This window comes from Stegodyphus dumicola, chromosome 1 (assembly GCF_044657685.1).
Source record: "Stegodyphus dumicola isolate Sdum_Otavi_A_Nest chromosome 1, ASM4465768v1".
Taxonomy (NCBI): domain Eukaryota; kingdom Metazoa; phylum Arthropoda; class Arachnida; order Araneae; family Eresidae; genus Stegodyphus; species Stegodyphus dumicola.
Genome location: NC_140768.1, coordinates 5,991,812 through 6,016,322, shown reverse-complemented (window position 1 = coordinate 6,016,322; position 24,511 = coordinate 5,991,812). Strand labels below are relative to the sequence as shown.

The 24,511-nt window shown below is 36.8% G+C and overlaps 1 protein-coding gene across 1 annotated transcript in view; it reads right to left on the bottom strand.

The window, feature by feature from the left end:
• Positions 1–281: 281 nt before the first annotated feature.
• Positions 282–24,511, bottom strand: part of LOC118197498 (meteorin-like protein) — a 48,353-nt gene continuing 24,123 nt past the window's right edge. The window contains exons 3-4 of the mRNA XM_035369012.2: positions 13,061–13,117; positions 282–6,364 (exon numbers count right to left, since the gene is read on the bottom strand). Of these exons, the coding sequence (XP_035224903.1) occupies positions 6,045–6,364; positions 13,061–13,117 (377 nt within the window). The 3' untranslated portion in view covers positions 282–6,044. The remainder of the gene's footprint in view (positions 6,365–13,060; positions 13,118–24,511) is intronic.

Here is a 24,511-nt window from a genome sequence, read left to right as displayed (position 1 = left end):
TTCTTACGTGACTTTTTTTGCAATCAAATAAAACTAATAAATACAATAAGAAAAAATCATAATCATTTCAGATGATTTTTAAATATTCTTATTAGGTTTTTTGATGTAGTATACCTTTCTATATATCATAGTAACAGCAATAAAAACAGAAAATATTTTTCAATATTCTTTTATGTGTTCATAATTTAACTTATGGCTAGAGTGTAGGTTTAAGCTTTGAAAAAGACGCTAGAAACAGATAATTAACATTACTTTGTACTGTAAGCATATGAATCTGAAAGGATAAAAAATTCCATTTCTTGTAAACTTAAATAGAATGTTTTAATAAGGTGCTATTTAAAACAATCAGGTCTGACAATATATCAATATTTTTATGCATAAAGGTGGCTGTATTTACAAAATGTAACATTTATACAATGAAAAGCATTCCATTATCTACTTTGTACAAATGAGATCGAAAAGTACTTTGCATTTCAAGAAACAATAGCAAAAATATGGCACAAATTTAAGAAATAATGGCAGAAACAGTGCATCGAAGCAGAAAACAATGACAGAAACACGGCAGTGAACAGGCATTTTCATCTTTTATCATTTGAAAGCATTATCAAACTGAACTGTCTAACATTTTATGCGCATAGACTAAAAGTAACTTTCCATTCAGACATCTGAAACTTTTCTGAACACTAATGAGCAATTAGACTATAGGGGTATATGAACGTGCTATTTAAATTATTCTGAGCTGACAAATGACAGCTTTTTCTGCAGAAAGAATCGTTTGATAGGTTTCTGATTGGACAATAATGCTCGGAGTATTACACAAACTGACAGCATTTTTAAAATTCTGCACAAAACGTATTTTACAAACGGAACAGGAAGAAAAAATGACACAGAAAACAGCTACTGCCCTCCAAAAGTTAAGGAACAGCATTTTTCAAACTCACCATTACAAAAATATCAGTACCATTTAAATTCACAGTATATATGCATGATGTGCAAAAACAACATCTACTACTTTTATTTTATAGAAATGAATACTTGAATGAATTGGAGAAAAAATGCAAAAATTGTAAGTTTTGTTCACAAGGGTTGATCTTCCGTTGTTATAAGCAATTTCGCTGACAATATCCAGGAGAGTGTCTTAATGTCCAGGGGAAGTCGTTTACCCGCTTCGTTGAGATGGCAGGCGATCCGACGGATGGAAATGGAGATGTTACAAGCTGGTGCTGATAACGTCAAAATGTCTCTCGTTGTGGAGGATCTACCGACGACTACGGAATCAGTTTGAATCCGAAGATCATGTGTCTAGAAGACATGTTCCAGGCAGACCAAGAGTTAGAAAAACCTGCAGGGACGGGTATTCAGCTTTTTCGGCCCAAAGGAGGAGTGATATTACTATGCCTCAGCTCATGGCAGACCATTTAAGCTGCGTTCAGACGGCGGCGTAAAGGACATAAAGGCGTAGTCATAAGGGCATAAAATACGGGAATTCCGTTCACACTTGCGAGAACGGGGTGTAAGCCGTGGCTAATGGGAGCTAAATTTGCGCATGCGTGGGCGTGTCTACAACTTTCCCGCGCTGTCCTCCTGCTCGATTGACTTCCCGCTTTCGCTCTGCTTGTTTTGTGACAGCGAAAATTCGCTGCTTGTTTTGTGAAATCTTCTGTAGAACGCCGCTTGGTTTTAGCTTCGCTCTGATTGGTCGACGCTTATCCCAAACTCGGCGTAAAGTTGAAAACTTTGAACCCTATGCCACGAGCCCTAAACCAGATTTTGTGACGTAGCACAGACTGGTTGCCTTGGCAACGGAGCTCGGTTTTAACCACTTATGCCCTTTACGCCCCCGTCTGAACGAAGATTTAGTGGCAACAGGAACAAGAATCTCAGCTATAACAGTGCGTAGACGCATGCGCAATACAGGTGTGTATGCAAGACTAGTTGTTTGCGCCCTCTTGAACCGAGGACGTAGGGGTGCCCGTTTATGGGGCGTCTGTTCTCTTCACGAATGAGTCCATGCTAAGACTAGAGAATGTTTCAGATCGTCAGCTGATCAGGAGGGAAAAACGTACCAGATACAACCAATCCCCCATTGTGGAAAGGTACAGTGTTGGAATAATGGTTTAGGCTGCGATCTCTCTCAGTCACATTGACCTGCATAAGTTCCATGAAGGAACATTGAAATGTGTGAGATAATCGAGACGAAATCCTTGATCAATGTGTCTGCCATATGTCTCTGCTATTGGTCCTGGATGTCTTCTGACGGACGACAATGCGCGACTCATCTGAATTCGATACAGCATTCTTTGGGAGTACCTTGCTAGACAGGTTGCTGCTTTAAGTCCTCTTCCAAAATCGTTAGATGAACTTGAGCAAGGATTACTCCGTGTCTGGTCGTTGCTTCCCATTTTACTGACCAACAACTTAATTGACAGCATGAAACGTCGCTGCCGCCAATGTACTGCAGCTAGGGGTGGACAAATTCCTTATTAGAACCCATTTGTGTAATGTTACCAGCACATTTTTCCTCAAAAAACTATAATGTACTGTTCCCAAGACTGATTTCTCTGCCAAGAAAGCAATTTTTTTTGTTGTAATTCATGTTTATACTGAACTTTAGAAACATTCTATGTCGCAATGATTAAAGAATGTTTATTGAACATGTACTCTAAATTTCCTGTTTCTATGTTGCTTCATTTTCAAATTATACACAAAACACATGCTGTTCCTTAACTTTTGGAGGACAGTGTATTATTAGGACTTTGCAGATGATGGCTAACCAAAGACATCTAACATGGGATTTAATTTTCCACACTTCAGTGATCTTTTTAATCTAATTTATGTCGTACGTTTAACCACTTGCGCCACGACTAAACTTCACGGTTGCGGTGCCGTGCGCTACAATATACTATAATTCTGCGCCGTTTCCCAGCTGGACAAATAATTTTCTCGCAGTCGCTATCTGTATCAGTATCGGATGAACTAACTAATCGCTTTCTCCTTGCACTTGTCAAAACTATGTCACTGAGTTCACTATTATTCTCCATTTTACAATATGGGCTGATATGATAAAAAATAATACTATAAATCTATTACTATGCGACGCCGTGCACTCCAGAGCTGTAGCCCGAGAAATAAACAATCTCGTTGTTAGGTTACGTGTGCACCACGTTATTTTCATTTTTGCGATAAATGCCTATCGACGTGGTGTTCACGTCGCTCGCGGTTTGAGACAAAAGCATCTCGACGTACGTGGCACGTCTTTTTAGCACAAGTGTGTGTGTGTGTGTGTGTGTGATTATGACAAAGCCTCGAGGACTATCTGCCTAAGGGAAGGGATGACTTCGTGGAGGACTTTCTAAGGGAAACTGGCTCGTATACACGTTACACATGGGGAAAAACACGAAAACGGCCATGCAGCCAGCCCGTTCGCGAGATTCGAACCTCGGACCGAACTACCAGTGTTCAGTGACTTTACCGCTCGGCCGCTGGTAGGCCTTTTAGCGCAAGTGGTTAAGTACTAAATTACTTCCTTTTTGTTTTTTTATGTTACTATTCTTTTTTCTACTGTCATTTAATTGCTTAAAATTTCAATCATTAGAATTTGTTATTAGCCTTTCGATTTTATCCAGAACTTGTTATTTACACATCGCTTTACTCTCAGATTTTTCACTGATTTATTTTTGTCTACCCTTTCGTTATTTATAAATCTGAGCTTTTTTTTTTTTTTTTTTCCTTATAAAAATATGAGCCTTTTTTTGTTAGCCTGTCTCCTTTTTAACAATTAAAATAAGAGTAAATAGTGAATCATCAATATTCTTAATAAATATGAGATAATCTTTTCGTGGACGATTCAAGAAAAATGCTGCTGACTCAATACCATTAAATTATACTTTCTGAAACCCTAAGTATTATGTTCCTAAGCAGGCAATTTTTTTATTAATAACATATAATAAAAAACTTTTGAGAAGTAACTGTAGGAGTTTTATGAACAAAATACTACATGATTCACAAAAACAAAACGTAACTACAGTTACGCAATGGCGCAAATGTAACTTTCTTCTACGGTGTTTACGTAATGCGCAGTCTCCTTTTAATTATTGCAGCCAAACTCGTATAGCACCACAGGAGATACGGAGCAGCGTTTATTCCTTTTAAATCTCTTAGTTTAGTAATCAGTAACAAGCAGATTAAATTTAAAAGAAAAATGAAATATCTTACGCTTCGCCAAATGCCAATAAACTGGCGGGAGGAAATCAATATTGTATGTCGGGTATTTTTAGAATAAGGAGGTTAGAACCGATGAAGTAAGCGTGACGTCACAAAAATGTAGCCCAGAAAATGTCAACAACAATGCCGAATAGGGTAGCTGTTGATTTTTTGTCATTTAATGATTTAACATATATCAAAATAAAATAATTTAAATAGGACATAACCACTTAACTACTGTGCGAAACAAAAGCGGCAAAAAATGACTCGTACTCTAAATCAGGGTTTCTTAAACTTAGGGTCGTCACGGGATCTGCAGCAGGGTGGTGCCAAAAATTTTAGCAGTTTTGATATTCCTTTACCTTATTATAATAATTTTACAATTACCAAATATTTTTACACAATGTACCGGAAAATAGATAAAGCTAAGACAATACAGACAAAAAAAAAAAAAAAACGAAAACATTTCGACGCATTCTTTTTATAATATAAACGTTCATTTTCCTTGCTTTGCACGTGACGCTGTCATTTCGTCTGTTACTTATTAAAGGGTGTGGTGTATTTAATTATGGCAAAGCACACTAGGACTATCTGCCTAAGGGGAGGGATGCCTTCACGGAGGACTTTCTAAGGGAAACTGGCTCGTATACACGTTACACATGGGGAAAACCACGAAAACGCCCATGCAGCCAGCCCGTTCACGGGGTTCGAACCTCGGACCGAACTACCAGTGTTCAGCGACTTTACCGCTCGGCCGCTGGTGGGCACTTATTAAAGGGAACGGTGGACTTTAAAAATTAGTTTTTTAAGTTTTTGTGTTTTCAACATGACATTTTACACATATACATATTATAACATCAGTTTACAAAATATATGTTCAAAATTTCAGTTTATTTAAAATTAAAAAATTTTAAAACAAATAATTTATTATTTTAATTAAAGATTAAAAATGCTCCTTGCGCTCTAATTTTCAATATTTTTCCTTATTTTTCCTTTAAGTTAGTTACAAAGACTTAATAAAAGATTTTGTGTATCCGTTATTGAATATGTTGAATCAAAAATTTTTAAAAAGGAATTTTGTGAAATTAAACCCAGTTTTCGGAAAAATATCACCTTTCGTTAAACATTATCACATAAAGTTTAAACTTCTTAATAACCTCATATCCAAAAATGCATGCACATTTCTACTGTAACATATAAAACAAGATAGTTTCTTCCAAATATCATCATTCATTTTGAACTAAAAATGAGCCGCAAGGAGCATTTTCAAGGAACTGCCAAAAAATTTGTTTTGTGAAAACCGAATTTAAAGTTTTTCTTCAAACTTACCTTTAATACATGATCATGGGAAACAGCAAATTAACTTTGAATATGAATTTGTAAACACTAGATAACATTTTCGTATCATTTAACTATTTTTAATCTCGTAATATTAAATATGACAAATATAAACATATCTCAAATTAGTATGTGATTCAAAGTTATAGGGAGAAACAATTTATGCATTCTATCCAAAAGTCCACTGTTCCCTTAAAATTTTCACATTCTTCTATGTTTTTGATCAATACTTACGGGGTCCCACAAAAGTTATGTAAATATTATGCGATCCTGGGGGTCGGGAAAAAATCTCAGTGATAAAAAGGGGTAGCGACTGAAAAAAGTTTAAGAAACCCTGCTCTAAATAACTGTTCAGCCAAACATTCTATGCTAGAGTATGAGTTACTGGTTTAAATATACAGTGAACAAAAGATAATTTACATTCGCGTGAGTGAAAGCCGATAGTTTTGAATTTGGCATGATGAGATCCAGTGTCCCAAATGGTAATTTCTGGGAAGTCCCAGCTATAACAAACATTCATTCATTCCGGTTATTATTGCTTTCCTTCGAACTTTTTTCCATTCCACGATTCTTGGTATGCAGTACAAGCTTGGATTCCCAAGGACCCATTTTCCGAGAAACAGGTACTCTCCTGTACCGGCCCTAGTACCGCAACTCAGAGGCCGGTGCAATACAATATACTTGAATGGCACGGCAGTCGAGTTGGAATGTGTTAGAAGTTTGTCGAGTTCGTTGATTCTGTGGTACCGCGAAACACGTATCGTCAGCTCAGTCAACTGTAGCGCTCTGTTGTTGAACAAGCCAGTCACTGTGCCTTGGATGACTGTAAAAAAAAAAGAGACAAGAACAATTTTAAAACACATGTTTCACTAAGGATTCTGTTTATGATAAGAATACAGTGAGTTCTTTATTCAGCACACGTTTCAAGAGATTAAAATAACAAAATATTCAAACACTGGTCTCTCTAAAATGGCTTTCCGACGTCTCTTTATTGTTGAATTTAAATTATTCCATAAGCTCGCCACATTTTCATTACCGATACGGTAGAATGTCTTTCATATTTAAATTTAAAAATAAATGAATTTTCTATTTCTTCTTTTGAATGGTTTAGCTAATGATTAGTATTGCTTTATAATTATTATAAAAAGATGTCTCTTTGTAGAGTTGTAAGGATCTTAAGTTTTACTAACGTTTATTTTTATTTTAAATCTTTACTATCACTTCTTATTTTCTACTTCCGGCCAGAATTAAAAGCTTTAACTTATTTATGCAAATTTGTCTGGCGAACGCCAAGTACTTAAGTTGTGGCTTTTTGCCAAGCAAGAGAGAGGAAGGAGTTAGTCGAAGCAGGCCGCTTGCCTTAGCAGTTTTACTCGGTTGCTGGTTGCCTTCCAGGCCAGAGGTTTAATCCTCTTGATAATTTTAAACGTATTGTAGTGTTAACAGTTCTCTGTACTACATACGGCTTCCTGTTAATATACGGCCAATCTTCCACGTAGGCCCTTGTTTATTATTCCAAATTTAAGTTAGAGTTTAGTTAATATTTTTATATTCTTACGTTCAGACCACAAGTAGTTGGTCTCTGTATTCCGAAGTACGGAAATTATTGGAAAGAGTGAAAAATAAAGGGTTTCGTATACCCTTCCTGTGTATCTTGTCTACTTCCCACATTTATTGGACACAGCTTTAGTAAGCTCCTTGTTCCGAGTCAGGTTATTCAATGTTCCCCAAGCAAGTAAGGCGGAACACTGAACCTGATAGAGTGTGTGTGTGTGTGTTTGATTATGGCAACGCCTCGAGGGCTATCTGCCTAAGAGAAGGGATGCCTTCGTGGAGGACTTTGTAAGGGAAACTGGCTCGTATACACGTTACACATGGGGAAAACCACGAAAACGCCCATGCAGCCAGCCCGTTCGCGGGATTCGAACCTCGGACCGAACTACCAGTGTTCAGCGATTTTACCGCTCGGCCGCTGGTGGGCCTATCTCTTTGTAGAGACGTTAGGTTATTTTTTGAAGCTAGAAACGTGAAAAATGAGCAATGCCCCCGCCGAGACTCGAACCGCGGACGTCTCGAATACGCGCCGAGTGTGCTGACCATTACACCCCGAAGGCATGCTAAGAAGACGGAAGAATTTAGGCACCCAATCGCCAAATCCTGATGGTGGAGAATCACCATCTACCACCTTTCATTTGGGCGCCACTGTAAAGACATTAGGTTATTTCAAAGCAGGAGACATGAAAAATGTGCAATACACTAGACGGGGCACGAACCTCGGACCTCTCGAATACGCGCCGAGAGTGCAGACCATTACACCACGAAGGCATGACAAGAAGGCGAGAGAAATATCTTATAGTTTCTCGTTTAAAACTCTGAAATGGTTTATACACGTTTTTACCAAATAAACATTTCCATCAAAAGTTATATAGGAAATCTAAAAAATAATTATTTTATTATTTATACCTATATAAATTTAATTCGTTTAAAAACTGTTACACTTATGATTTTTGAATTTAGCAAAGTAAAGACAATTTATTTTATTTAAAACATCGATTTTTAGCAGGTGAAAGACTATAGCACCATCCTGACATGTTGTTGTTTCAAATTAGTGGACGATTCCAATTTAATGGATTCGTCGAGAAAGGCCAGTGCCCAGCAATCACTTTGCCGGTGTCATCTACGATGCGGTCAAGAATGACGTTAATTATGAAGGGGAAAGTAAAGCGTGCGCTATAGGTATTAAGGGTAGATATTGTTTAAAGAAGAGCTGTTTTTACGACTCATTCGATATTTCTCTCTTTTATAGAGGGCTTAGCACCAGAGGTGCTTTTAATAAAACTAGTAGAACGGAGCTTTGAAGAGAACTATAATTTGCTTTTTATTGTAGTTCTTTAATTACCAAAATGTGTACATGGATATTCATGGTACCAGAATGGAGACAAATTATATAGAACGCGAAAATTTTTGAAGTGCTTCTTTTTATGTATTACTAGCAGCTTGGCTGCCAGCCTTCGTCTGGCTTTTCAATGTACCGGAAAAATGGCTGAAGGGAACACCAAACGTTAAATTTAAAAACTGCGTAGAATTTGACTCTGCAGAACAACTTCATAAAAAAAAGTTATTACGTATAACAAAATTACAATGAAATAAGCAACATCCCTTAATACAAATATTATTTATCCTAATAAAAAAATTAACCAACTTTCCGTTGAAGAAAAAAAAATCATGTAAAACTTTTCAATATCTTACAAAAAGTGAAATAAGCAAAAAAATAACACGGAAGAAACTCGAAAAACAAAAAATTCCGCACAGAATTTTACTGTGCAGAACAACTTTATAAAAAAAATCAATAAAAATGTATTATATATATATATATATATATATAAATGACAATGAAATATGCCAATCTCTTAAAAACAGCGACGTAAGAAATACGATCAAAAATTGTTGCCAAACCCATATTTCTAACAGAATGAAACTATTAAAAATAATGGGATTTCATCAACAGTCTATCAACAACAATAAGACAGGAAAATGGTTGCCAAAATCACATTTTTAAACATGTGAGATGTGAGAAGTGTACTCGGAAGCTTCATTCAAAAAATTTTTTAAAAATACAAAATATTATCATTTTTCCAAAATTCTTTTTGTAAAAGCAGTCGCAAGGATAAAGTTTAACGTGTCCAAAAATCAAAGAAAAATAAACTGTACATTTTTTAAAATAAAATTTTTTGGTTACAGCCGAAAACATCGCGGCAAAAACATCGCAGACGAAAACGTCGCGGAGAAAACAACGCAAGGAGAAAACGTCGTGCTACAAAACATCGTGGGAGAAAACATCGCAAAGAGAAAACATCGCAGTTCTAAAACATCGTGGTACAAAACATCGACGTCGAAAATAAAGCGGTTCAAAAACTTCGCAGTTTAAAAACATCGTCGTCGAAAATATCGTGGTAAAAAATAAAGTATCTACAAATCATCGCATGACGATAACATCGCAGACATACTTTTTTCAGGTTTTAATAATTGTAAATGGATATTCCCGTAATGATTTGTGAGCGCAAGATGGTAAGAAGGATAATTTTTACTTTCATATTTTTTATTAATCAAATTTTTTACTGAGAAAATAAAAAGGGAACTTAAGCATAGAAAATTAATGCAACTTATAGCACTTAATAGAATTTTAAACCGACATAGTTAACGAACAAAGGCCATTAATAAATCGTTTTTTATAAAGTTTTTACTGGTAATTTTTCATGAAAAGTATAATCTATAAGTTGCATTTAATTTTCTATGTTTAAGTTTCCTTCTTACTTTTTCAGCAAAAATTTATTAGTTAATAAAAAAAATGTGAAAGTAAAAATTCTCCTTCTTTACATCTTGCGCTCACAAATCATTATGGGAATATCCATTTACGATTATTAAAACCTGAAAAAAGTATGTCTGCGATGTTATCGTCATGCGATGATATCGTCATGCGATGATTTGTAGATACTTTATTTTTTACCACGATATTTTCGACGACGATGTTTTTAAACTGCGAAGTTTTTGAACCGCTTTATTTTCGACGGCGATATTTTGTACCGCGATGTTTTAGAACTGCGATGTTTTCTCTTTGCGATGTTTTCGCCCACGATGTTTTGTAGCACGACGTTTTCGCCTTGCGTTGTTTTCTCCGCGACGTTTTCGTCCGCGATGTTATCGGCGGACACCAACTTTTTCATAAAAAATCCCGTTGAAAAGGTGTTAAGCTCCCTTTGTTAAATAAATTCGTATTGAATCGAGTTATTGAGACACGAAATTTATTTTAAATTCGTAAAATAGCTAAGTGCCTACGTTTCATGACGATGTGAAAATGGAGTGCGTAGAGTAAAATCTCACTTTCCTATAGCCCATCATCATGTTTCAAAATGATGCGATTTCGTCGCAAAACATAAAATAAAAAAAATTCGAATTCGAATTTCAAAAAATCCCTTCCAGGTGCACTGAGTCTTGTCTAGATGCGCCTACGTACCAAATTTTGTAGCCGGGGATCTATTAGCTTACGCGCAAGCGGGAACGAAAGACACACACACACACACAGAGACAGACTCTTTCTTTTATTATATGTAGAGATTATACAGTTGTAAATATATTCGCATGCACTGTTTGGATTATTAATAACGAAGATTTACTTATAATTGCGAATTAAATAATAATTATCAGATGATTTTATTAATTATATCCCTTTGTTTACTAACATTTCATTATTTTCGTCTAGGAATTCCCACCCTTTCCTCAGCAATATATACATGCAGGTCAAGACGCTGAAACGCTTGGTAAATGCTGTTAAAAAACAAATAATCCGATCCAATTCCCCTTGCAACGTGCTAATTAGCACTGTAGTTGTTTATGAAAAGTGTCCTAGTTGTTTCCTGGTACTTCCTTGTAAAGGATGTATTGTAATTACGAAAAATTCCAGGTACCATATTTCAAGGAAAGTATCCATTTTGACAACCATCGAATGCAATTTGAGGATGTTTTTGCGTGGCATCCAGAGCTTAAATAGCGCTGGCTCCGATACTCCTTAGTTTGGGGTATAAATTATAATTCTAATCGGAGCGAGCCCTAAATAAGAAAGCTCCGGCACTTCCTTTTATGTACTGAACAAAAATTTCATTAGAAATTTAATCTCAAAAATTTTATTTTTAGTAATTAAAAAAAAATTGAGAGCTTCAGATTTTATATATTGCGCCCAAACGGGCTTTTTTGTAACTTACAGACACATCCATGTTTCGAGAGCATTTGGGCTAACGCCATATTGTGTTAAAAATAATTAAAAACAACATATTGTTACGAAATGTACAGACACGGTAAGATGGCTTCCACGCAAAGCAGTTTTAGGGTTGCCGTAAAATGGCAAGGGAAGGCAAGGGTGCCACATTTGGCGACAAAATTGGCGATATGCCATGGACGGATGGAGAACCTTCTGGAACGAATTCTTACCCGTTTAGGCCAGAATGTTCTCGAACACAAGCCGAAAGCTATATAAACCCTGCTGCTCCGCAGTCAGTGTATATGCCTCGTCTAGAGTGCGAGATAGTTAGTATCGAGTTGGTGTCTCGTCTAGCGAGTCAATCCCTGCGGAGTCGATCGTGTTGACAGTCCGCAGCGAGTGCCGAGTGCGTCGTCGAGTGCATCGAAGAGTCTCTTACTGTATCGCGGTTAGTGCATCGTCGAGAGAGCGTGTTGAGCTCCGGGAACGACTGAACCGAAGAGTCGGGAGCCGTGCTCTGTGTGTCGTCGAGTGCATCGCGAGTTGTAGCGTGGAGAGTCTCGAGAGTACGTGGAGTTTCGAGAACGACCGAGCAGAGTCGGGAGCTGTATTCTGGTGCTTTGCAGTGAAGCTCTCTACACCGTGATAGTCTGATAACCTGAAAGCTGTGTCGCTGATCATGTCAGCGTGTTTATAACAGTTCGACGACTGTAAACGAGATTTTGGAACTGCCCTGATTAAATACTGGCCAATAAAGTGTGTTTCTATACTTCATCCAGTGTCTTCGTTATTCACTCCAAATCTACGAACGTGAAGGAAGAAAATAACGTAACACCTGGTGTCAGAAGAAAAACGCAACAATATCTTTAGAATTTCCGATAGACAGTCTCGCTCACTGGAGATAAAAATGATTTATTCCCTACAGTGTTACCACTGCTCGATTTGAAATTACTGTGTTTTTTAAAGTTTTATAAAGTATGAAATAGGCAGTAAACAAATTTCAAATTCGGGTTTCCAAGTGCCTGTGTTCCAGTGTTCTTCCACATCCCCGAAGCGTACACTCTCCTCAATCTCTAGTGTTCCCGTGTTTTCCCTTCCTTATCATTTACGACTGGACCGCAACTGAGCAGTATCATCACCAAGAACATTGCCCGAGATGCACCATAGAGAGCAAGCGACTTTACACCAGTGAGGAGGGCCCGTCGCAATTTTGATTGAGACGATACAGAGGGTCTTACCCCCACTCTTTCCTTATCATAAAAATTGTCGACTTTCGCCTCGCCAAGTATTTTGAGAGCCTCCATGCCGCACAGATACTATGCACGTACAAGCATTCAAGTCTTCTCCGAGATTTGAACTGAAGCCCAACGATACAGTACCGCGCTAACGATCAGAGCGGCATCTTTTAAAATATTAAGAAGCATAAAGTGCAGCGTACTTCAGTAAGATTTCCACGACTAAATTTTTTATTAAAGATCCGGGTTCAAATCCAGAAGTACTATCTTTGGCAGCACAATATGTAAGGAAAATATTAAACTCGATAGTTCTCAGAAAACTATGCAACCCATTGCACTTTGTTCCGCGTGTTTCAATAGCCACATACTTGATAATATATTGATTTATGCATCAATATATTTATCAACTATCTGATTTTTCTGAATGAATTCAATTCATTGAAAGCGTGCTTATGTGTTTAGGCTATGATACTAGTATATTTTCTATGGAGTTACTCGTAATGAACAAAAATAAATAGTAAATACCTACCAAAATCACTTGTGCAGTAGTGTCGAAGCAGTTGTTCATCTGTGCATGGCTGGCAGTCTGAAAATAAACGGAAAGAAACTTAGTGAACATTTTTGATTGAAACTAATACCAAACAAATGCAAAATAAATATGCGCATCGGTTGTGACGAAAACAGACACTCAGTCGTCTCCTCTATTTACTGTAAATTATCTGCTGAAATTTTCAAGCCAAATTCTCTCCACGGATTTAAAAGTGCGTTCAATCTTCTTTTCTACAAATACTGTACTTTCAAATTTTTTTCCAATATTAGCTCAATTATATCTAGATGTGGGGAAAAAAAAAAAAAAAAAAAATGAAAGCTTTTAGATTTTACATTACGCCCAAAGAGGCGTTTTTTTTTAACGCTTTGTGTGTTACCTTTATTTATTAAATATTATGTTCTTCGCACTTGAATCATAAAATCCAATTCAACAGCAATATCGAAAATAATTTTAAAATAAGCCTATTCTAAGAAAGAAGAATTTCCGATACACAGGTCGACACGTTGGAGATAAAAAAGGTTTCCCCCCCGTACAGTGTTGCCATTGCTTCCTTTGAAATCGTTGAATTTCATTATCAAATACTCATAAATATGAAATAGATAATAAAACAAATTCCATATTTGAGCTTCCAGATGTCCATGTTCGGGTGGAGACGTACGTTATTCAGAATTTGATGGCTCCAGGTACCGTTGTTTTATGACAATGCGAGAAACATACGTGCATTTATGCATATTCTTCATTCATTAGTTAATTTCTTTAAATATAATACACGGCGATCGTATTTGATGACAACAATTTAAAAAGTGATTCACACTTTTAAAGTTTTCGACGCAAAATGCCAAAACGAAATTAATAGCCCTTCTGGGCTTAAAAAAAAAAAAGGATATGACAACTTTTAAACGTTGTGAACAAGAACGTCTACTACCGCGTCGGTCTGACAATATGCAATAAACAAATAAGTAAAGTGCTAAATAACGCAATTCTGTAATCACTACAATTCATACGCAGTTTCGAAGACATTAAGCAATTAATAAAGAAAGGGGGGGAAAAATCAGACACGAAAGCTGATATAACAGCTCGAGGAAAAAGTAAAAATAAAATAAAAGAAAAGAAAAGAAATCTGGTTTTTGTCATCTTGGAGCAAATCGTACAATCCAAGTACGAGAAGCCTAGCCTTTCACAGCATCAAAGCAGCAACACGACCCCCCCCCCCGCATGTGAATCTTGCAGCCATCCCTTGCAGTACATCCATTTCGTGATGGCTCACGTTTCTATCCACCCTCGTGTGGCAGACGATGACACTTCTCATCGCCCTCTTCTGGTGACTAAGGGGAATTTCATAAATTGCGAGATTCACAAGTTGAAATTCAAACACGTATCAATGGAGTACAATGGCCCCCGTACCTCAGTTCACGCAGTCTGATATATCAACAGTAGCGAAGCCGCAAATTATTGCGAAATGTATATTTAATTAGCTGTAAATGCTTTAGGATCTATATCTAGCAATCTCCGGAATTAAACTGAATTCTGAGACTGATATTATATTCATAAATTTAGGTAAAGCATAAATGAATTTATAATTAATGGAACTATTATGACCTTCACATTAACACCACTATTCTATAAATTAGCGGTTCCCAAATCTTTTTGTTTCTTAACGAGATTTTATTTTGCGTACCACTTAACGAGACAGCAATTATAAAGTACCTACCCCTAACCTTCTCCTTAAGAACCTGTATTCTTGCAATATAGCTTACGATGTTTTTATTTTAATACTGTAGAGACATTAAGTATTTTTTGGAAGCAGGCAAGATGAAAAATTAGCAACCGCCTTCGCCGTGAATCGAACCACGGACCTCTGGAATACCGGCCCAGTGTGCAGAACCACTACATCACAAAGACACGTTAAGAAGGCGGGGAGAAATACCTTACTCCCATTTAAAGGGCGACTGGTGAAATCCTGGGTGAGGAGAATCATCATTCAGCACCATTTTAGTTCGGGCGCCACTGTAGAGTCATTAGGTTGATTGCAAGCAGAAAAGATGAAAAATATGCAACCGCTTTCGTCGGGAATCGAACCACGGACCTCTGGAATACCGGCCCAGCGTGCTACCATTACACCACGAAGGCACGCTAGGGAAGTGGGAGAAATACCTTATATACTCCCCTTTTTAAAGGGCGACTAGGGTTTTAGGGAACCTAGTCGCCAAATCCTGGGTGCGGAGAATCATCATTCACAACCCTTTTAGTTCGGGCGCCACTTGTAGAGTCATTAGGATTTTTTTAGAGGCAAGAAAAGATAAAAAAATAGCAAACGCCTTCGCCGGGAATCGAACCAAGGACCTCTGGAATACCGGCCCAGCGTGTAGAACCACTACACCACGAAGGACGCTAGGAAGGCGGGAGAAATACCTTATAATACCACAAAATTAGTAATCAGTAAAGTCAAGTATAAGATTTTCTTTTTCAGAGTATATCAGTTTTGAGGCTATTTCAAAGAAATTTTCATTAATAGGATCTGAAATCCAATTGTCTTTCTCACTTCGTTTCGAGAAGTAATATCTGAACGATCTTGGAGGACTTTTACATGGGTTCTTTGACTCTTTGACTTGTAAACTGAAGCATCATTGTGAATTTTCAAACTGTTTTGAAACGGACTGTTTAGTTGCAGGTCCAAAAACTTGCTTTTCCTAGGCCAAATCGAAACTATATAGTAGTTGTAGCAGTTTTATGCAAATATCTACGTCTTAATTATTTATCCATTTTTATATAAACTGCACTTCACTATTCGGAGCTTTAAAAGAACTCGAATATAAAATAGAACTCCACACTCAAACTCATATCACGTTTTTTTTTTTTTTTTTTTTCTTTGTCCAAAGGGATCTGAGTCCCCGAAGGACTATTACTTTCGTTTTGGCATTTTGCGTCAGACTCCTATAAATGTCAGTTCACTTTTCAAACTGTTGCCACAAAATGTTAGAGTCCTGCATTATATTTGAAGAAATTAAATAATGAAAAATCTGCATAAACGTGTGCATATTTCTCGCATTGTGATAAAACAACGGTATCTAGAGCCATCCAATTTTGAACGGCGTCATCTTACTGCGAATATGGGCATCTGAAATCCCAAATTTGAAATTTGGAATTTGTTTTAATATCGATTTCATATTTTGTAAAACTTTAACGAATTTTTGAGTAACAAACTCAACTATTTAAAATCGAGCCATGGCAACACTCTACGAGGGGGGGGGGAACCTTTTTATCTCCAGCGCGCGGAACTGTCTATCGGAAATTCTAAAGATAGGCTCATTTTAAAATTATTTTGCGACATTGGTATTGAACTCAATTTTCTGGTTTAAGTGCAAAGAACATGATATTTAATAAATGCAGATATCAAACAAAACGTTAAAAAAAACGGCCCTTTGGACGTAATTTAAAATCTGAAACATTTCAGAATTTTTTTTTTTTTTTTTAATGCCGAGTTTGTGCAATTCTTTGACCTTGCTATTTTGACTTTATCCATGTACACGTCGACCTATTTTCACTTAAAAATCATCAGAGAATTGCTCAAACTTGGCATTGCGCACTCCCTTTGTCCATGTTAACATCGATATATTTTCACTTAAGGAGCACCCAATTCTAGGTAAAAGTATATTTACGGAACATTCAACTACTTGGCGATAAACGAAACAACAACTTGGCGATAAATGAATCAACTTTGCGATAATACAAGAGGGTGGTACCCTTCAAGTCTATTCTAACCAAATTTTTTTTTTTTTTTTTTTTTTTTTACGTTTATTTATTACATTATTTAATATTTAATTACTCATTTTGTAATTTATCATGCATATTATTTTATTAGCAGTACTTACAGGATAATAACAATAGGTTCTATGCAAAAAAATAGAAGCCAATTACGGAGCTAAGAGATGTATTGCGGAATTATTAGAGTCTTTACTGAGTTTTTTTAATGGAATTTAAATAACGAGTCAAACTACGTGACAATTCAGTAACGGCAAAAAAACTCGTTCCATGTTTTCTCTCTGCTCCAACAAGATAAATGTAACCTAAGTTACGTTGTAGACACATTAGTTTATTAATTTGGAAGCAGGCAAGTTGAAAAATTAGCAACCGCCGTCGCCGGGAATCAAACCACGGACCTCTGGAATACCGACTCAGTGTGCAGAACCACTACACCACGAAGGCACGCTAGGAAGGCGAGAGAAATACCTTATATATTCCCCCTTTTAAAGGGCGACTGGGGCTTCTTTTTAGGGAAACCAATCGCCAAATCCCGGGTGTGGAAAATCATCATCCAAAACTCTTTTTTAATTCGGGTGCCACTTTAGAGACATTAGGTATTTTTTGGGAAGGAGAATATGAAAAATTAGCTACCGCCTTCACCGGGAATCGAACCACGGACCTCTGAAATACCGGCTCAGTTTGCTGACCACTACACCACGAAGGCACGCTAGGAAAGAAAATACCTTATAACGTGCACTCAGACACCTGGAATCTAATAAGATCTAGCACTTCACACATATACAAACTTTTATTTGGATACTCAGTGTAAAAAACATTTTCATATGCTTAACGTTTAAAAATATATCATGGTTTAAATGAAAATTTAGGGTCATTTAAAAAGTAAAGCTGTGAATTTGCGTTACAGAATTTCAGCATATTTACTCTAATTTTCATAAACGCTATATCAAAGCTCTGTGCTGTTTCCAGTAATCAGAAAGCTGCACAAGCGCGTTTTTTCTGAATGATGACTTGGTCTGGCAGTAATTTGATACGCGTAATAACATTCGAGACAAATAAGATTATTCCAGAAATTTTATAAAAATTTGAAAACCAACAGGAAATTCTATCGAATAATTGTGAAGCAATTATCGCAGAACTACGTCAAAATTCAAACGTTACGTTTTATACGGCTTCCATTAACGTTGGCACGAACTTAATTCAACGATAAAATTCTCCGCGAACACAAACTATTTTTGGATATGAAAGCCCTCGAGTGATCCGACATAATTCATTAACCGGCCGAAGTTGTAACGATGAATTTTTTCATGTTCTGGACTTCACATAATGCATATCGATATGCTCTGTTTATGTGAGCCAGTTTAATATTATTTTAATAGCAATTAGCGCACAGTAATGAAATTCTTTATATAGTAAATATATAGTAAGAAATTTTTATATAGTAAACACACTGAAGTGACTAAAGTCATGGGATACCTCCTAATATTTTGTCAGTTCTCCTTTTGCCCGGCGAAGTGCAGCAACTCGACGTGGCATGGACTCAACAAGTCGTTGGAAGTCCCCTGCAGGAATATTGAGCCATGCTGCCTCTATAGACGTCCATAATTGTGAAAGTGTTGACGGTGCAGGGTTTTGGGCACGAACTGACCTCTGGATGATGTCCCATAAATGTTCGATGGGATTCATGTCGGGCGATCTAGGTGGCCAGATCATTCGCTGGAATTGTCCAGAATGTTCTTCTAACCAATCGCGAACAATTGTGGCCCGGTGACATGGCGCATTGTCATCCATAAAAATCCCATCGTTGTTTGAGTACGTGAAGTCCATGAATGGCTGTAAGTGATCTCCAAGTAGCTGAAGGTATTCATTTCCAGTCAATGATCGGTTCAGTTGCACCAGAGGACCGAGTCCATGCCATGTAAAAACAGCCCTGACCATTATGGAACCAGCACCAGCTTGAACAGTGCCTTGTTGACAACTTGGGTCCATAGCTTCGTGGGGTCTGCGCCACACTCGAACCCTACCATCAGCTCTTACCAACTGAAATCGTGACTCATCTGACCAAGCCACGGTTTTCCATTCGTTTAGGGACCAACTGATATGCTCACGAGCTCACGAGTGTCGCTGCAGGCGATGTCGTGCTGTCAGTAAAGGCACTCGAGTCGGTCTTCTGCTGACATAGCCCAAGGAAGACAAATTTCGCCGCACTGTCCTATCGGACACGTCCCTCGTACGTCCCACATTAATTTCTGCGGTTATTTGACGCAGTGTTGCTTGTCTGTGAACACTGACAACTCTACGCAGACGTCGCTGGTCTCGGTCGTTAAGTGTAGGTGGTCGGCCACTGCGCTGTCCATGGTGGGATGTTATGCCTCAAATTAGATACTCTCGGCACACTCTTGACACTGTGGATCTCGAAATGTTGAATTCCCTAACGATATCCGAAACGGAATGACCCATGCGTCTAGCTCTAGCTACCATTCCACGTTCAAAGTCTGTTAATTCTCGTCGTGCGGCCATAATCACGTGAAAGCCTCTTCACGTGAATAACTTGAACACAAATGAAAGCCCTGCCAAAGCACTTCGCATTTATACATTTTCTATGCGATACTACTGCCATCTGTATATTTGCATATTGCTATCCCATGATTTTTGTCACTTCAGTGTATATAGTAAGAAATTTATAACTAATATTTCACAAAGACCAGAAATTGAAATTCATAATTAATAAATTTCAAATAATCATAGAAATGCAATAATAAATTTAAAAAATTTTAAAACAAGCAAAACTCCTCTTCAAAAATTATGAAATTAAAATGAAAATGAACAAAAACTGAAGAGGAATTCAATCAATCTGAGTGTTACTTTCATCAGGGGGAGGAACCTTGAAATGAATTGAAATCTCTCTTCTACAAAAATCCTTGTTTTTATAGTTTCTCATATAGTAATGAAATTCACGGAGCAAATGCAAAATAAATCATAAAAGTTTCGTGGCCTGGAATTTATATTAATAACTTCTCGAACTGCTGTTTTCTGAGAGAGGGGCGGATCATTCACAGACACTTAAGAAATAAGTAGAACATAACGAAATAAGTATTGCGGTATATTTTTTAAAGAATCAAATCTGGTGATTTATTTCCCCCCTTATTTGCGATCAAGATTTTCATTTAAGTAAACATTAAATCTATGTATGCAGTTTTTCTTCATTAAGAGGTATTTTTTTAATGCTTCATTGTGACGGAAGGCTACTTGACAAGTTTTGAAAAATGGATTCAGAAATCTTGGGATGAATGAAATTAGTACATCTTTCTGTCACTAAATTTTCTATTACATTACAGAGACATTAGGATTTTTCTTTGAGAAGCAGGCAAGATGAAAAATATGCAACGCCACACCGCGAAGGCATGCCGAGAACGCGGGAGACATACCTTATAACATTTTTATTCTGAAGAAGGTCAATAATAATATTCATAAAAAGCAGAAATTATTCATAAAGCGGTGTCAGTTTAAAATGCAGTTAAAATTGGATAAAATATTTCTGACCGAGTTTGACTAACTCGGAATTAACCAGTTCATTATATCGCAGATTTTAATTATCAGGTTCTTTCAGACGCACACTATTCTTTATTAAAGTTACGCTTTAATTACTCCTTGATTTAAATTAAATAAAAAACGTAATGCTATCAATACATTCTACACTTTCAAAATCTTAAATTTAGGAACATGTGTTCCAGAAAAGAGAATGACCGACCACGTTCAGCAAAGATGTGGTCAATAAACATTAATGGAAACAGTTAATTTTTACTTCCTTGTACGAAGTAAAAAGGAAGTATTGTAATCGCGAAAATTTTCAGGCACCATATTTCAATGAAAATATCCATTTTGACCGCTAGCGAATGCAATTTAACGATGTTTTTGCGTGATATCTGAACGTAAGGACAGAATAAAATACTCTTTTCCTTCAAAAAAATTATAAAACTGCTTTAAAATTAATTCTGAAGAGAATTTTTCGTGGCGTCTGTACGAACGTATGTACGTACGTATCTCGCATAACTCAAAAACGAGTAGCCTCAGAACGTTGAAATTTTGTATATAAGACTGCTATAACATGTAGATGTGCACCTCGTATTTCGGTTGCAATCGGCCGCGCCAAACGTATATAAATATATTTATATATATATCCACTCTATTAACCGGCTCAGTGATCTCGGTTTCTTTACTCTTATATGTTTGTAAATTGTACATTTTTTTCTTTAAAAATGATTGAATTATATTCTTTTTATCTTCCGGTTAAGGATTTTATGTCTTTAGTAAATCTGTGTGCAATATTTTTAGAATTATCAGCAATTTTTTTTTTTTTTTTTTTTTTTTTGTTGTTGTTGTTGTTTGTTTGTTTGTTTGCAATTTTTCGTTTAATTGCCACTTAGCCTGTTTTAATGGCGGCCATTCATGTTTACATTTGAAACAGGAGACTAGTGGATTTGTTGCCAATCTAGAGAAACTTAGCTTCGCAACAACAAAGATAACGCATTCATTTATTATTGCCAATTAAATCATGCTTAATTCTTTCTGGAATTTTTTCGAGGAAATAAGCGTTTGAGATTTACTTCGTAATTTTTAATATAGATATTTTGAGTTTTTATGTATTTTTGCCTTCTCGCGAAGAGAGAACTGAATTAATTAAATGAGAAATACTCAATCGTCTGTGAAAAACTGTTTCTTTTTTGTTTTATTTGCTTAATTTCTTTTATACATCGTTCTAGCTTTATTATAGTATTTGAATAGAACATGTGGCAACGATTAGATAATTCTTTAAATGATATACATTTTGTGCATTCTATGTTATAATATGAATGAATACTGTTAAGTAAACCTAGCGCCAGAGTGTCGCTATGGTAAACAAAGTGAATTTTAAAGAATGCATTTATTCTATTGTGGTTTATGTGTTGTCGGCGAAGTAGGTTTAATTCAGTCTAATAACAGTTTAATTATACATAATTAAAGGGTTTAATTCAGTCTTTAAATAAAATGCAAGAAAAAATGCGTATAATTCAATATTCCGTACAAGGAAGTCATGTGGTGTACACATCAGATTTTTTTGGATGTGTTTGTGTAAATGAGGCTATGAAAATAGATGTATGCACATTTATTATAAAATATTGCCATACCCTTTAATAAATCAACGTGCATAAATATTAATGGACTTTTACTACGTATAATCTAAATAAAAATTTATTCCATGATTTACATTTAGTTGAAATGGAAATACACTGTATATTTACGCAAATAAATTACAGTTTAATCCAAGCCGAAACTGCATATTTGCTGGAATCAAATAAGCTCAATTAAAAAAAGATAGGGTCTTCATAGTCCCGGGCACATATTTCACCTATACGAAAAAGTCCGTACAGTCATCCGGATGGGCTGAAGTCTGGATGTTTATAATGTTATTGTATAAATGTCTAAAATTAAGCGATTCGCTATCCAGCAAGCAAACGAATCAAGAAAATATGGAACAAGTCCCTTGCCTCGCACGCGCACACATACACACACACACACACACACACACACACACTCTAAAAAAAAAAAAAAAAGAAAAGAAAAAAAAAAAGAAAGAAAGAAAGAAAGAAAAGAAAACGAAAAAAAAAAAAAAAATAAATAAATAAAATAAAAAACAGGTTCCCACAGTCGGCTGGGGTCAGAGAAAAAGAGAGCTAGGGTCACCGCCATTTCGGAACTTGGCGTTTTTCTTTTGATACTATGTTTGCGGTTACAAAATGAGCGCGCAATTACTATCCCACTAAAGTGAGGGTGGGCGTCGTGGAGGAAAAGAAAGAAATAAATATTCGGGTGGAAAATGTTTCCAAAACCCCCTCGCTTCAGCGGAGAAAGAATATCGCACGTGGGACCTTCCAATAGAAAGAAAAACGACAGAGCGTTAAGTTTTTCTACAGGCACTTTTTAATATACTTATTAATTTTACGGCAATTTCTCTTCGAAAGCAAACGTAAAGGCCTTTTTCGGTCGATTAACGTATAGAAAAGCTCCGCCTCTTATTTTAAAAACCCTCATGTTTACTGATTCAGAGTAAATTAATATTCAGCTCTCGTTGAAGCGTAATTCTTTAGAATAGCGATCCCTCAAGATGAGCTGCGTACTTAACATATGAAAAAAAAGAAAAATTGAATTACGCATCAGACTTCTGAAAATATCATATTATGCTTAGTACAGAAGAGAAAAAGAAAGAGAAAGAAAAAGAAAGAATTAAGAAGAAAGAGAAGTTTTCAAAAAATTAAAGGAATTTCAATTACAAGGAGCTCAGTTTAAAAATGAGGTACGAGACTAAACCTAAACGTGTTCAACACAGTCATAAATATTCTGTATGTTTGCATATAAAGACTGTGTTCGTCGGAATTAAACTCAAAACTTACCTCTGCCCCATCAACGGGCTACAAGACTGTCAAGTACGGATTCGGTAATTTTAAATAAAATTTTTCATAGCTTTTCTTCTTCACAACACGCGGTTTCCAATCATATTTAACGAAACTTAGAGAAAATGCGATCTTCGAGAGACTGAAGTTTGAAAGGAGAACAATTAATATTCGAGGAGATACCAGCATTTTAAAAAATAATTTTTAATTACATATCCACGAATTATATCTTTTTTCTTCCATAATTTGATCGAATACAGGCGAACGCTGCACGGACGTTTTCGTGTGCCTTCCCACGTGTAACGTGTATGCGTCAGCTTTCCTTAGAAAGTCCTCCACGAAGGCATCCCTTCCCTTAAGCAGATAGCTCTAGGGTGCTTTGCCATAATTAACTAAACACTTCCATAATTTGGTAGCCAGTTTGTAACCACCTTTCTCCTTCCTTACTGCGCGCCTTCCCGTTGTAACTGCAAGCTCATCAAGCTGTCTGGCCCACCAGCGGCCGAGCGGTAAAGTCGCTGAACACTGGTAGTTAGGTCCGAAGTTCGAATCCCGCGAACGGGCTGGCTGCATGGGCGTTTTCGTGGTTTTCCCCATGTGTAAGGTGTATACGAGCCAATTTTCCTTAGAAAGTCCTCCACGAAGGCATCCCTCCCCTTAGGCAGATAGCCCTCGAGTTTTTGCCATAATCACACACACACAGATCAAGCTGTCGAACGGTTCCGGAGTTCGCATCTCGATGAGGGCATAGCTAATTCTTCGCGTGTCCAGCTTTTTTTTTTTTTTTTTTTTTTTTTTTTAAAGAAAGAAAGAAATAGACTCTGTAAGTAGCATCCAAACTAAAATGTAGTGAATGCAAATTTGTTACCAGCTGGATTTGGTGACTGAGTCTCCTCTTCTCCAGTCACCCTTTAAAAGGGGGAAGAATGTAAAGAATTTTCTTCGCATGGCCTTGTGGGGGTAATTGGAAGCACGTCTCGCTTTCGGTCGGAAGGTCCAGAGTTTAAATCTCGAAGCGGACATTACTCATTTCTCCTGATTTCTTCTCCAAAATAAGCTTAGCGATTAAAAGGTACACAGGACAACTTAAAAGATATTTCTCCCACTTCCCTAGCGTGCCTTCGTGGTGTAACGGTAGCACGCTGGGCCGGTATTCCAAAGTTCCGTGGTTCGATTCCCGGCGAAGGCGGTTGCTAATTTTTCATCTCTCTGGCTTCCAAAAATTATTAATGTCTCT